The following is a 15,059-nucleotide window of genomic DNA, read 5'->3' as shown; positions in this document are numbered from 1 at the left end:
AGATAACACACACCAATGAGTTAAACTGCAGGAATGTCTTAAAGACATAAAGACCTGGATGGCCGCTAACTTTCTGCTTCTTAATTCAGATCAAGCTGAGGTTATTGTACTCAGCCCTAATAATCTTATAAACATGATGCCTAACCAGATTCTTACTCTAGATGGCATTACCTTGGCCTCCAGTAACGCTGTGAGGAACCTTGGATCAGGATATGTCCTTGAATGCACATATTAAACAAATTAGTAGGACTGCTGTGCAACAAAAACTGGACCCAACATGCAGGTTTAGGAGGACAAATATAGCAGTTAGGAGCACAGTGTTGAGGTTTAAATTTATCATCTTAAATGTTTATATGCTGATTATATTGCTTCATATGAGAAAGGCCTAACTCTGAGTACACTCTGTGCCAAAAAGTGCTGACAGGAAACTGCATGCTTTTGCAGAAGCGTGCTTTTGCAGCTAGAATGAAGTGAAAGTGAAACCAACTAGGCTGCTTGATCGAAACTTAAAGTGTGGTGTGACGTGAGAGCAAGTATATAAATAACTAGGCTTCTGTTTGTGCTTCAGACCTGAGCTTGTGTGTTCGTGTGTTCAGGTCTCCGTTCCTGGGAATGTAAATTAAAGATCATTTTTTGAGTTTGACCACTTTGAGCCTTGTGTCTTTCTTGGCCCTGAAGAATCCAAAAGAACCGAAATTAACAACACCCAAAATGACTAAGAGGGACACAGCTAGAAGGACGAATGCAACAAAGAGCAAGAGAAGATTGAGATGATGTATACACACTCAGACTAAAGACCACCAAAATAAAACAGGAAGTAGCAAAATGACAAACTGATCACATGTGTCCTTGATGGAGAGACAGAATATGAAAAATAAACATGGAATAGAATGGGAACACAAAAGGGTTTAATAAACAATCAACAGGGACTGTGATATACAACAAAAGAACCTCGTATAATGTATGGGATTAAACCTATAACCAGGAAGAAACAGTTTACAGAGTTTAGAGAGCTTAGTGAGGCTACAACAGGCCAAGGCTGCTGGCCTTGTTTCTTCTTTACACACCTTCACTCTGTCATCACACACGAAATTGCATTTTTCAAGTTTTTTTTTCTTTATCTCTGGCTCTCTTTCTCCCCTCCTCACTTCCTGCCCTCCCCTTATCAATAGCTAGTTGCAGCAGATGGCCCCGCCCCTCCCTGAGCCTGAATCTGCCAGAGACTTCTTCCTGTTGAAAGGGAGTTTTTCCTTCCCAATGTCACCAAGTGCTTGCACATAGGGGTTTGCCTTTTTTTGGGGGGGGGGGGTTATTATTTTGCTTCTTTGTGCTGCACACATAAATTATATGAAGACGCGTGTGTGGATTTTTCATCAATTAGTAGATTTTGGCTTTTTGCTTGGTTGGCTGAGTGAAAAGCTGTATTAAATGGCCTGTATTTGTATAACGCTTTACTTAGTCCCTATGGACCCCAAAGTGCCTTACACTACATACAGTCATTCACCCATTCACACACTGGTGATGGCAGCTACATTGTAGCCACAGCTGCCCTGGGGCGCACTGACAGAGGCGATAAGATAAATATAACAGACAACAGATTAGATAAATATAGTATCCGGTTCACTTACACCCTGGTTTTGTATCACAGTTGTCAAAGCAATCACTCACAGCTGCATGTAGAATTTCTGGAGTGAAATAGTGAAAAACTTTATTTGTGGATGTGTATGCACAACTCAAAATCAGGACTCATGTAAGCTTTTATGTCAAATATCTTTTTACATCTGTTTTCCCTCCAAGTTGGTTGAGTTCATAACTTTTATGGACCCTAACATTCAATAAATGAAAAGAAACGTAAGTGTTTTCTTTTTCCTAACACTCTCTGACTTGGCAGGCGATCCCCCTGCTGACATGACTCTTACTACTCCAGGGTCAGGTTTATGTCAAACTGTAGTCCTCGGCCGAGGATGAACTCTTTTTGTTTTTAGTTTGGTATCAACCCCACCCTACATTTGGTCAAGGACATCTATCTTTCACACAGATCAATTGAGAGTAGATATATAATTCTTCTGACCTTGGTGGTCACAAGATGGTGCTAGAGATTAAAGTTCCATGTTGCTTACCTCATTGATGGCAAGTTGCTCTCCTCCGCCTCCTCCTGGGTGTCCATAACGATGTCCAGATCCTCGAAATTCATCATAGAGGAGGTCCTCTTCACTGCTCAGGTCATCCCCAAACGCTGACTTTTCAAATGTGCCATCAGGAGCGACTGCAGCTGAGTCAGGAAAAGAAAGAAAAGGAAACAGATATCTTCACATGTGTTTGTAATTTGATTACATTAGATTTATAATCAAGTATATCTTTGTATTTTTATGCCAGTTTTCTAAACACTAAAATATAAAATAATGCACAGATGACAGGCAGACATTTCATAGGTTAAGCAGCCCAGTGTAATGTTATGTGAGAGTTAAGTATTTTAGCACCTCCTAGTGGTTTGCATGGAAACTGCGGTCAGGTGAATGTGCTGTGGCTTTACTCGCATTCCTTCCTGTTGGATGTTTAGGGTCACATGAGCAGGGTAATACAGGAACCATTTTAGTATTAGGAATTGCACAATGAGGTGTACCATTAGTCTCTCTGTTTAATCCTTCAACATCCACCTGTGAGAAGGACAAGCTGTGTCCTTTCACAGATTCTGGAAAAGAAGAATGTCCACCAGTGAAGACAAACCAGTAAACAATCCTTTACTTTGCTTCCATGTCTGAGTCATCATTCAACGCTTTCATTGCCTACTGCATATGTTTAGCTGTCTGTCAATTCGTGTAGAGCCACGCACGCACGAGACAGAATACTCAGTAAGTCCAACACACGCCGGCTGCCGGCTGCACAATCAGCTGGCAAAGTTGTTCACAAGATGCAATCAGGGATATTTCATCCGCTAATCATTCTCTCTTTTGCCAAAAAGTTCACAACGTAACAGGTTACTACATCACAGCACAAACATACCTGCATTACTTACTGAAATGCAGTCGGCAACCCTGACAACCTCACACTCTTCTTCACTTACATTTGGGCTTCACCTCTATTCCTCACTTAATATGAAGGAAACCAGTCAGTCAAAATCAGGTCTCCAAAAAGTCTGCCGTCTCTTTCTCAGAGTTCCTTTTTTCAAAACTTGATTCCTTAACATAAAACATCACTGTTGCATCCTGGGGCAGCAAACATGATCCCCTCAAACCGATTTTTCATTTTACTGTCCTTATGTTCCACTGAGTTACTGCTTCTGTTAAAAACGAATGTAAATCTACTTACTGCTCCCAACCAGCCCGCTGACTGAATGTTCTGCACTGGCACAGCACGGCACTAAGATGTTCCAAAAACTTAAATCCACACAGCGTTACATCTGTGTCAGGACTCTGATGTACATAAGCCAAGAACAGCAGTTTAATAACAGCAAAAGTCTCTTTTCATTCTCTATCACTGGAAACTAAAGAATTTGGGATTTTAAACATTCATGCACAGATTTGATTGCTTTTGTAATTTTTTGTGATAGTTTGAATAATTGAAAAAGGGTTAAACTAGATAAACTAAATAAACTAGATAAACTAAATAAACTAAATAAAGTAAATAAAGTACCACATCAGCTTTAAAAATAAAATCAAAACACGTCTGATCCATATCTGCAGTGCTGCGGGAAGGTATTTAGCCCCCTTCCTGATGTCTTAATTATATCTGGGGTTTAAATAAATATCAAGTGTTAACATCACGTGACTTTTTTAAACTGCATTTTGTTCATCTAAATCTTCAGAGTATTATTAAAGAAAGTGAAATGAAACGAGTGAATATATACCTGCTGATACTCACGCACTGTGGCCTCACTACTGTACTGTGAGAATAATACTTCATCGGTCCAGTTAGTCATGTTTAACCACGGCCTGCTATAACGATTGGTGGTCATTCTGGTCTGTGACATCAGCACTACATGAGAACCACTGACCATGACACAGCATTTAGCTCTTATTTAAACCAGCTTTCTTTCTCATCATCCTACCTCCCATCCATCCTTTGAAGTGTCTGAACTCACATTTGTGAACACCTAGCTGACGGGCTAAAAATACTTATGCTGTCACACCTCATCATAGGCGTCACCCTTGGTTGCCTTGCCAACAGCTCTGTCTCCTTGGTGACAAGTCACTGTGGAGACAGAGAGATGTCCATAAAGAAAGATCCTCTCCCCTCCTCTACCCCCACACACACACACACACACACACACACACACACACACACTCCTCATTCAAAGTCATTACAGAATTTAGTTATTAAAATGAATTCGATTTTCTTTGGTGCCTTTGTTCCTCACTGACACTGACACACACGTATCTATGGTACAAGGCAAAGCACACCAAGCTACTTCTCTATTAGGATTACACCAGCATCATACACATTATGTAACGCTATATAATGCAACACCACTATCACTGCCAGCATCAAGAAGAGACGTTGCAGGTGTTGCTCTGATGGGGGCAGTGTAGGACACCCTGACTGGTGATGCAGTAGAGAGATAAGAGAGCTCCAGGTATTAGCTGGCCTTTGTTTATGTGCACAGAGCTCCTGCAGTCTGAGTAACAGAAGCATGGAGGGAGAGAAAGGAGGGATAAAATATCCTTTTGCAATGCTAAGTAAACTGGTAGGAAAGGCTTTTTTAAAGTCATACACTCACCATCCATCCATCCATTCTCTGCCACTTATCCATATAAGGATACCTCTGATGCCTCTACTGTACATAACAGTAGATGCAGGATGCTAGCAGGCAGTGCATAGAATGCTATAACCAGGTTGCTGGCATAATATACAGGAACATTTGTGCAGAGCATGGCCTGGAAGTCACAAGCTCAGATACGTCCTGGGGTATGAATGACCGAGCTAAGATCCTGTGGGATGGCTAACAAACCAGACATAGTAGTGGTGGACAAGGAGAGGAAGACGGCCGTAGTGAAAATCTGGAAAATAATTGTTTATTCTGGATTAAAAAGCAGATCATATATAAAACAGATCATTTATAAAGTGTAAATAAGTGATTAAGAAAGCATTTTCATGTACCTTTATATCTATATACTATATATATATATATAATATATATAGTATATATAATATATTATATATATATATAAGATTAGAGAGAGACGAGAGAGAGAGAGAGAGAGATAGAGAGAGAGAGAGAGAGAGGAGATTTGGGAAAGTGTATGTCAGGAATAACTGCTGGAACTGTTTCTTGGTGAGTTTAGCTGAGCTAGCGTGACTAGCTAGCCTTATAGTGAAAAAGGTAGAGTACTGAACTGCTGTACCAAAAATAGTGTGGCCGTATTTTGGGAATTCCTATTTTATTTTCATTATGGCCATTAAATATTTTATGGTCATTGATTTAAAGATTCCAAGGAAATGATTGTCTGATCACCTCTTTACCCCAAAGATTATCATTGAATGAGAAGAAGAAAGAGATCAGAGTGCTTCTTTCACTTCAGCAGACCTGGATTGAAACGATCTCTCTTACTATCTGTACTATTTAGTAGTAAAAGTGTTCATTGGAGGTCATCTTGTCTGTTTCAGCTCACCGACCGGCTCTTCAGGCGGTCCACAGTCCAGACCACCATCTTCTTCACCAATGTGTCATCTCACCACCTAAACCAGTCTTAGCTGGATCTAGCCCCCCTGCTGGTCTGCGCTGGCTCAGCCACCACCTCTCCATAGATGCTCGAGTCAGCTGGCTTTGCTGACCCAGTATTGTTTCATTTCTTTTCCTCTGTAAATAAACCTTTTAGCTCGGGATGTGCATGTCTCAGTGATCTGCTACTTTCCAGTTGACCTTTGTCACCTACCTGTGCACTGACCCCTGACCTACCCGATTGTTCCCTCCTCACCCACTTTATCACCATTTTAAAACTGCTATAGCATCAAGACTTTCTTACACTTAAAACTGTTTGGATCCAAACTGTGCTTCCAGCTTTGAAGCATTACAACACACAAAGTCGAGCAATGTCATATTACCACTATGCATTAAAAATGTATAGTGGTAATATTATGCAATATTGATTTGTTTGTGATACTTAATGAGCTCATTGTTGCTGTGGATACCATCACTCTCTCCCACACAGCTTAAAAACTGTGGACTCAGAGGTAAAAGCTAAAAACTTGCATTATGTTTAAGCAGTTTGGTTTTTAAAAAGTTTGTAATATTTATTGAAAGGTGCTCTATAAATAACATTTCAGTTACTTTTACTGAATAATAAGAAGACAGATGACTCTACCCCAAATATAGATCAAAATGAGGAACAGATGGCTTGTGTGCAATAAATGGGTATATACAGAAAACCAGAGGTTAGCCAGAGGTTAGCCAGAGGTCAGCCAGAGGTCAGCCAGCTGACTGTTAGCTAACAGAGCCCCCCCTCCTTTTTTATCTAGTTTCCACTATAAACACGTTCATTTCTTTTGTTCCAAACCTCATCATCCATTGAAATATAAAAACTAAAAGTAATGTTTTGAAAATGTAAAATAAATCATAAAACTTTCAGTTTGACCTTTCAGACGTTTCCCACTGCACCCTGCACCAAAACTATTTCCAGTCAACAGTTCATCATTCAATCCAACAATCTACGATATATTTAAAGTGTCTTAGAGCAGCGTTAGCTTGATGGATGTGCATGGGTGTGTAACTTATCAGCTGTGTGGGCTGAGTCTTGTGGGAGCTGGAGTGTTGTCCTTGGAATTTTGGTACAGGGTTGAATTCCTTTTTAAGTTTAAGGTTTTCCTATTTGGTTGTTAGTTTTTGTTGCTTCTGTCGAAAGCATCACATGCTCTCAGAGTTACACCAGGATAAAAAAAAGACTGATGTTTGGATTTCAGAGTTTTCATGAACTCTTTGGTTTATTTGGGGCAGTCAGAGAAACTGTTCTAATCAAACAGACATGTCTGGCTTGTCAGATTATTCCATGAAGTAGAAATGACTTCTGCATATTCTGAAGTTACACTCTGTTAGAAATTATGCTGTCATGAAGTTTGCAATGTCCAGTTTTAGTAACATACTCTGCTTGTGTGTTATTTTACATGGTTAAGAGGTGACACCATGCACATGAAGTATGGCAGCTGAACAACAAGCACGAAAATGAGAAAAGCTAAAGTTTGGGAAAACACAAAGATAATTATTTTTATTACAACTTTCTGTCAGTGATTCCTAGAATACAGTTTACATTTGTTAAAATACAAGTAAACTGTAGTAAAACTAATGTTAACACATGTATCATATTTAACAAATTGTGTTATTAAAGTGTTTTTCTATTTGTTGTTTGTCAGGGTTCAGATGGTTCCTGCGTGGTTTATTCCCTACATTCACAATGAGGGGTCATATGATGATGATGATGGTGATGCTTTGACTGAACAATAACAAGAAACAATAAAGAAAATATATAAAACATGTATCTGTTTGTATCGTTGCTCATTAAGACCAGGTTGAACACTATTGACTGTTTGTTCTCACCTACCTATCATAACTATGTAAGTAACTAAATGCTGCAGGTTGCACCCTTACTGTTATTGCATTTGGAGTGTCTCTTTCACAGTGTTGGGACTAACGCGTTATTAAGTAACACGTTACAGTAACTACGTTATTATTGTGGTAACGAGCACGGTAACTAGTCATTATGCCAAAATCAGGAACGCGTTAATCGTTACTGGGATTTAGATAGGCTCGCTATTCGTTACTTCGTGTGCTGCGTTCGACTTACCTCGGAAATTGGAACACAGACCTGGAGATAATGTCACACTCGAGTAAACGGCGTTCTGGTTAGCCTCGTCCCTAGTAACTAGTTACTTTGAAAGTAACGAGTAACTTGAAGTAACTGAGTTACTTTTGATAGAAGTAACTAGTAATGTAACTAAGTTACTATTTTAAAGTAACTTACCCAACACTGCTCTTTCACAATGCAAAACTCTTGAACCAGAGTATTAAAAATGATATGCTAAGCAGCAGACTTCTTGAGCAGGGATCACTTTGATATCACTTTGATTGGTAATTTATTTGGAACTCATACATGGCGAGGATCACCAGTAATGTTATGCACAGTGCCAACGTTTCGTGGTTCTCTCCTACAGCAGTGTTTACTGACCTTATTAATCACTTGAATTGTTTGGAACAAAGTGCCATATATTTGTGACAGAATCTGTGAGATGACTGCTTTCAGCGCCCGGCAGCATGTCCATGTGCGTCGAGTGAACGGGGGCTCCGTCTCGTTTTTACATCTTTTTGCAGAATCTTTTACTTTCTCTTTAATTGTTTGCTGTTTTAGCTGGTGGTTAACTTGATGGTTGTTGAAATAGTGTCTAAGTATATGTTTTTAACCTGTTAAATAGTCATGATGCTGATATTTACAGATAATTACAGCTGCAATAATAAATAATTAAGCTATGTAATACTGTAATAATAACGTAATAAGCAATTCACTGATTAATTGTACAGACACTAGTGGATATTACAGGCTTTGGTGTCCTCGGTAACCTCCACATCTGTGCATGGAAATATGCAAGTTTGTAACGACATCCCCCTCAGCTACCTTCAATAATCATGTGACCTACATTGTAGCTGCAGTCAGCCCTCTCTGTGGCCTTACAGCCTGAAACGAGGCCATAGGGAGGCATGACAGCCTTTTAAGGGAAGTAGAAAATAATCCATCATTACTATTACAAAATCTCAAACCTAAAATAACTGTAAACATTAGATCTGAAACTGGTGCTGGCTGATAAAATGACCACAATATTTTCTTTATCACAACATATCATCTACCTCCATCACAGCCTATACAAAATGTTGGGTATAGGGTCAGTAACAACCAGTAACAGTGGAACTGTGGCCTGTATCAAAACTACTTTTCTCACCAACGCCTCATCCCTTCAGTGGATGATCTGAGACTATGGACAGCATGTGTAAAATTGTCAGGAACACCTGTATCCTCAGTACAGAGACTTGGCTCTAGTCTTCTATTCTGGCAAATGGTAAAATGACTGGTTTTTATTAAGCGTTACTCTACCTCTGCAAATAGGTTAGAAGGCTACACAGTATAATGTCATGACAAAACTAGTGACTCTGGTGAGAGTAGGCCGGGCTGTCTGTGCGTCTGGCAATAAAAACTGGTGTACTAACTCAGTGACTACAATGAACTACTACTCCTGGGACTTAGACTGTTAAATGTGGGCCTGTTTACTTTCTTAGGGAGTTTAATGTGGTCCTAATAACTACTGTGCAAATACAGTTCGATTGTAATGCTAACTCTGCTCTTGGTCATTTGCATAGCACCATGAGCTTACAGCAGAGAAGGTTCCTTAGCAGAGACTTTAACCATGTAAATTTAAAAAAATAGCTGTCCCTTTTAATACAGAGCAGCAGGATCTAGGATCGCACCCCTCCTGGACACCTGTCAGGTCAGCCAACAACAATTGTGGGGGCTCGTCCGGGATTAGAGCCTCCTACTGACGGTAGCTAATCACCAAGCACTAAACTAAGATTAATGTCCTGGACCAACGTGCTACGCCTGCTCCATCTGGGATACCAGAATGGCTGCTTTACAAGAGTTACGATGAAGAATACAGAGAAAGCTTCATGAGCTTATTAATACTGCTAAAACAGGGGTATTGTACAAGCTTGACACCATTGAGGATGAGGTGAAAGATGATCTAACAGGAGAAAATGCATCAGAGGTGGAACTCTATGACTTCATTGTGGACTTTTTGAACAGTGACTGGCTGGCAAGGCAGGAGGACTAAGGCATGTCTCGCCTGCTAGTAGTCAACAACTTCATCACTGACCTGCAATGACCTCCGGTGGCTGCAGATGAGGATTGTGAGCTTGTTGCAGAAACACACTCTATTGTACCACCCTCAGTAGTTAGTGCAAAGGCAGATAGACCCTGCATGGTAACCAGTCAAGTAACTGAGATTCGGATGTTAGTTATAGCTCTCTGTGTAGACAGAGTGATGAAGCTGAGAATTTTACAGAATTAGAGATAATCCATACTGTCTTAAAGATAATTAAACCAGGTACATTCAAGGATATGTTAATGGCCAAACCTGGGTTAACGTTAGCTGAGCTCAAATGGTTCTTTAGAGCACGCCTGAGAGACAAGAGCAGTGCAGAGCTATTTCAGGAGCTTAGCAAAGCTAAGCAACAAGACAGAGAAAACCTACATCAGTACATGTACCGACTGGCTAACGGGGCTAAAACGGCGTGTGATGTTTGCTTCTCAGCAGATTAGCTCAGAGATTCAATACACCAATCAACTGATTGGCCAAAACTACTGAGAAGGCTCTCACTCCAGTGGGAAACTCTTCTGAGTCCACACAGGTCAGCTCATTCAGTACTGCTCCACCACCAAAGTCCACCGTGAAAGGAAAATGCAGGCCATGTATAACCCAAGGGATTGCTAGTAACCCCTGTTTCCAGTGTGGTCAGGAGGGACACCAGGCTGTGGTTTTCCTGTCCAAGAACCGGGAAACAACAGCAGGTCATTGGGGAGGGACTACCAGTGACCAGACAAGAGCCAGAGTCCCAAAACATTGTAAAAAAAAAAAAAACATGAGAGAAGAACTCCAACTGATAATCAGCAAGTGTTAAGACACACAGTGAAGAAAGGAAACTGTCTAGTAAAAGGTGTATGTTTACCTGTTACCTTAATGGTGAACCAACTGAGGTACTACTGGACAGTGGGGTTCAGGTCACAATAATGGCACAGTCTTGGATAGAGAAGCACTTACAGTACCTGATGCCAAAATCAAGTCGCCTGAAGATATCTTCAATCTTCAAGCTAATATCTTGATATCTTCTTGCCACCAAGAACAGCTTTGAACTTCATATTAGGAATCATAGACACCAGGCCAACAGACTTTTGTCACCCTTGTCAGCAACCAGGGCAGTCAAGTGTTGATACCTAAATATGTACCATGCAGAATAGCCAGGCACACGAGTGCCAGAGCAAACAGTATCCAAAAAGTGGCATTCCTGTTAACTTCGAGAATCTTGACCAGAAGCAGCCAATCCAGTTCAAAAGTGCTATAACTCTATCCCTAAGCCTTTGTACAGGAAGGTTAAAGACCATTCAATTTCAACTCAATTTTAATTATACAGCACCAAATCACAACAGTCACCTCAAGGCGCTTTATATTGTAAGGTAAACCCTACAATAATAAATACAGAGAAAACCCAACAATCATATGACCCCTAATGAGCAAGCAGAGAGGTCTATTAACACATAGTGAGTGAAGAAGAAACACCCAGTGCATCATGGGAATCCCCGGCAGCCTACATCTATTGCAGCATAACTAAGGGAGGATTCAGGGTCACCTGGTCCAGCCCTAACTATATGCTTTAGCAAAAAGGAAAGTTTGAAGCCTAATCTTGAAAGTAGAGATAGTGTCTGTCTCCCGAATCCAAACTGGAAGCTGGTTCCACAGAAGAGGGGCCTGAAAACTGAAGGCTCTGCCTCCCATTCTACTTTTAAATACTCTAGGAACAACAAGTAGGCCTGCAGAGCGAGAGCGAAGCGCTCTAATAGGGTGATATGGTACTACAAGGTCATTAAGATAAGATGGGGCCTGATTATTTAAGACCTTGTATGTGAGGAGCAGGATTTTGAATTCAATTCTGGATTTAACAGGAAGCCAATGACGGGAAGCCAAAACAGGAGAAATCTGCTCTCTCTTTCTAGTCCCTGTCAGGACTCTTGCTGCAGCATTTTGGATCAGCTGAAGGCTTTTCAGGGAGTTTTTAGGACATCCTGATAATAATGAATTACAGTCGTCCAGCCTGGAAGTAATAAATGCATGAACTAGTTTTTCAGCGTCACTCTGAGACAGGATATTTCTAACTTTAGAGATGTTGCACAAATGGAAGAACGCAGTCTTACATATTTGTTTAATATGTGCGTTGAAGGACATGTCTTGAGCTGTCTTGGATGTTTTAGCTAAACTTGTTAAACTTCAACCTTTTATTCATACTGCACACCGACACATCCAGTGAAGGGTTAGGTGCAGTGCTGCACCAGCGTCAGGACAACAAGTTACGTGTCATCAGATATGGCTCAAGAACTCCAACATCAGCTGAGAGAAATTACCACCTTCATTTCGGTAAGCTTGAGTTTTTGGCACTAAAGCCGTCCACCTGTGATAAGTTTCAAGACTACTTGTATTATGCCCCCACATTCACAGTCTGCATTGATAATCACATCTTAACATCCATCCTGAGCACTACCAGACTAAATCTGAAGCTGAATATAGATGCAGACACTCTGTGAAGTTACCCAGTAAACCTCCAAGACAGAATGACAGAGCACACAGAGACTATGTCATCAGAGGTGGTGTCTGCAGCATGGCAAGGAAGCAAAGCAGGGCAGGAGGATGAGGTGCCCCAAGCAGCAGCTTTTCGGGTGAATAGTAGAAATGCAGCATAAACAGCATAAACAGCTTGTGCTTCCTGAAAAGCTAAAGCCCCTGGTGCTGAGAACACTTCATAATGACATGGGTCATGTTGGTGTAACACACCTCACCTGTGAACAGTTTTACTGGCCCAACATGCAGTATAGAGGACTATGCAAACAAACGATGTGTCTGTATCAAACAGAAGCATCCCAGTCTTCCCCAACGAGCTCCGATGGACTTATCAGTACCAGTAGTCCTTTCAAGTTGCTTTGTATTGACTACCTACACCTAGAGCAAAGTCACGGGTATGAGTACATTCTTGTTCTTGTAGACCACTTCACACGCTTTGCTCAGGTGCATCCAACAAGGAATAAATATGGGAAAACCGCATTTGACAAAATATTCCATGAGTTTATCCCTCGCTTTGGGTACCCGGAGAAACTCCACCATGATAAGGGGAAGAAGAGTATTTGGAAACAGATAACTGATCATCTTCAGAGAAATTGTTAATTTGAAGAGTTCAGTCAGGTTTCAGAGCTCATCACAGAACACATATAGTCTTAAAAATATGAGTAAAAATATCTTAATAATAATCTTCTTATGATCTCTCACAGTGGACTCTCCCCTGGCTAGAACTCAGTGCAGTGTTCAATACTGCTGACCATAGAATTTAATTATAGAGATCAGTGCATGCCCTAACTTTAAGGCTACTGATTTTAGGGGTTTCATTTATTACTGTCTAACAGACTGCCTCACACACTACCATTACCAATAATCAATAATGGAGTGCCACAGGGTTCTGTGCTGGAACCAAATCTTTTTATTTTAGACATGAATTCTGTTTACAATCCTGTTTACATTATATGTGCTTACCTTAGGCAGTATCATTCATATATTTACATTTAATTTCAGACGTTTCAGCTTTTTCGGGGTGTGGGTGTATGGGGGTCAATGTGCACATTAATCAAATAAGTATAACCGCTACCTTGCATTTGCACAATATCTCTAAAATTAGAAACATCCTGTCTCAGTCTTGATGCATGCTCAGTCATCTGGGTAAGGAAATCCCAAAAAGTGGAAGAGGAGTGAAAGAAGCCATCTATGTCCACTGTGAGCGACCATCTTTGAACAATTCAATTCAATTCAATTTTATTTATATAGCGCCAAATCACAACATAAGTCGCCTCAAGGCGCTTCATAGATACAGAGAAAAAAAACCAACAATCATATGACCCCCTATGAGCAAGCACTTTGGCAACAGTGGGAAGGAAAAACTCCCTTTTAACAGGAAGAAACCTCCGGCAGAACCAGGCTCAGGGAGGGGCGGCCATCTGCTGCGACCGGTTGGGGTGAGAGAAGGAAGACAGGATAAAAGACATGCTGTGGAAGAGAGACAGAGGTTAATAACAGATATGATTCAATGCAGAGAGGTCTGTTAATACATAGTGAGTGAGAAAGGTGACTGGAAAGGAAAAACTCAATGCATCATGGGAATCCCCCGGCAGCCTATGTCTATTGCAGCATAACTAAGGGAGGATTCAGGGTCACCTGGTCCAGCCCTAACTATATGCTTTAGCAAAAAGGAAAGTTTTAAGCCTAATCTTAAAAGTAGAGATAGTGTCTGTCTCCCGAATCCAAACTGGAAGCTGGTTCCACAGAAGAGGGGCCTGAAAACTGAAGGCTCTGCCTCCCATTCTACTTTTAAATACTCTAGGAACAACAAGTAGGCCTGCAGAGCGAGAGCGGTGGTTTATGACACCAACTGTCTGCCATCTATAATCCAGTTTTGAGATCCCTTCCCAGACGACCCTGGGCCATCTGACCTCAGGAAATCACATGATAGGGTGGGGCCAGGTTTCACAATGAGCTCACCCGAAACCTGGCTGATTGTGACCCACACCCATTTTCACACCTTGGCTCATGTGATTAGGTAGAGGATCATCAGGGGGTCCTTTTGTCCCTCTTGGGGAAACTCCCACAGGGTTTAAATCTGGGACTCTCCACCATTTGACCTAGAACTGAAGAAGCTTCTCGGATGAGAGGTGAAACGTCTTCAAGCAACTTAAAGAAGTCCAGACGCTTTTCTTTCCAAGCTTCTTAGACTACAATGACCTGGATGACTGCAGTAAATGGAACCCTGCTGTCCACCTAAACTTAAACGAGATGAAGTGTAATTGGGTTCTGCAGCAGGACAATTATCCAAACACGCCAGCAAGTCCACCTCTGAATGGCTTAAGAAAAAGAAAATGAAGACTTTGGAGTGGCCTAGTCAAAGTCCTGACTTTGATTGAGATGCTAACAGTTGAAAAAGCAGTTCTTGCTCAAAAATGCTCCAATGGGGCTGAATTACAATGATTTTGCAAAGACAAAACTGTTCCCCAGCACTGTAAAAGACTCATTGCCAGTTATCGCAAACTCTTGAATGCAGTTGTTGCTGCTAAGGGTGGCCTGTCACGGTCCGGGGCAGCAGCCGTGTGAAGAGTGGAAAGGAGGACTCAAATGCAGCACTTACTCAGATGTGAAGGCGAGACACAGCTGGACCCGACTAACCTGACGAGACAGGGGAACACTAACACCAGGGACCAATAGAGATCTCTCTCTTTTTT

General features: G+C 41.2%; 1 protein-coding gene across 3 annotated transcripts in view; it reads right to left on the bottom strand.

Annotated features, from left to right (window-relative positions):
- Window positions 1-15,059, bottom strand: part of arhgef4 (Rho guanine nucleotide exchange factor (GEF) 4) — a gene marked incomplete in the record, with an annotated part of 138,132 nt that overhangs the window by 49,815 nt on the left and 73,258 nt on the right. For 2 of the 3 annotated variants that reach the window (XM_042227452.1, XM_005939303.3), the window contains 1 exon segment: window positions 2,121-2,272. In XM_042227452.1, coding sequence (XP_042083386.1) covers window positions 2,121-2,272 — 152 coding nt within the window. 3 annotated transcript variants of the gene reach the window in all.

The sequence above is a fragment of the Haplochromis burtoni genome, unplaced genomic scaffold (assembly GCF_018398535.1).
Source record: "Haplochromis burtoni strain Fernald_Lab_line unplaced genomic scaffold, NCSU_Asbu1 Contig_261, whole genome shotgun sequence".
Lineage (NCBI taxonomy): Eukaryota > Metazoa > Chordata > Actinopteri > Cichliformes > Cichlidae > Haplochromis > Haplochromis burtoni.
The sequence above is the reverse complement of the archived record's forward strand: the minus strand, read 5'-3'. Positions and strand labels throughout refer to the sequence as shown.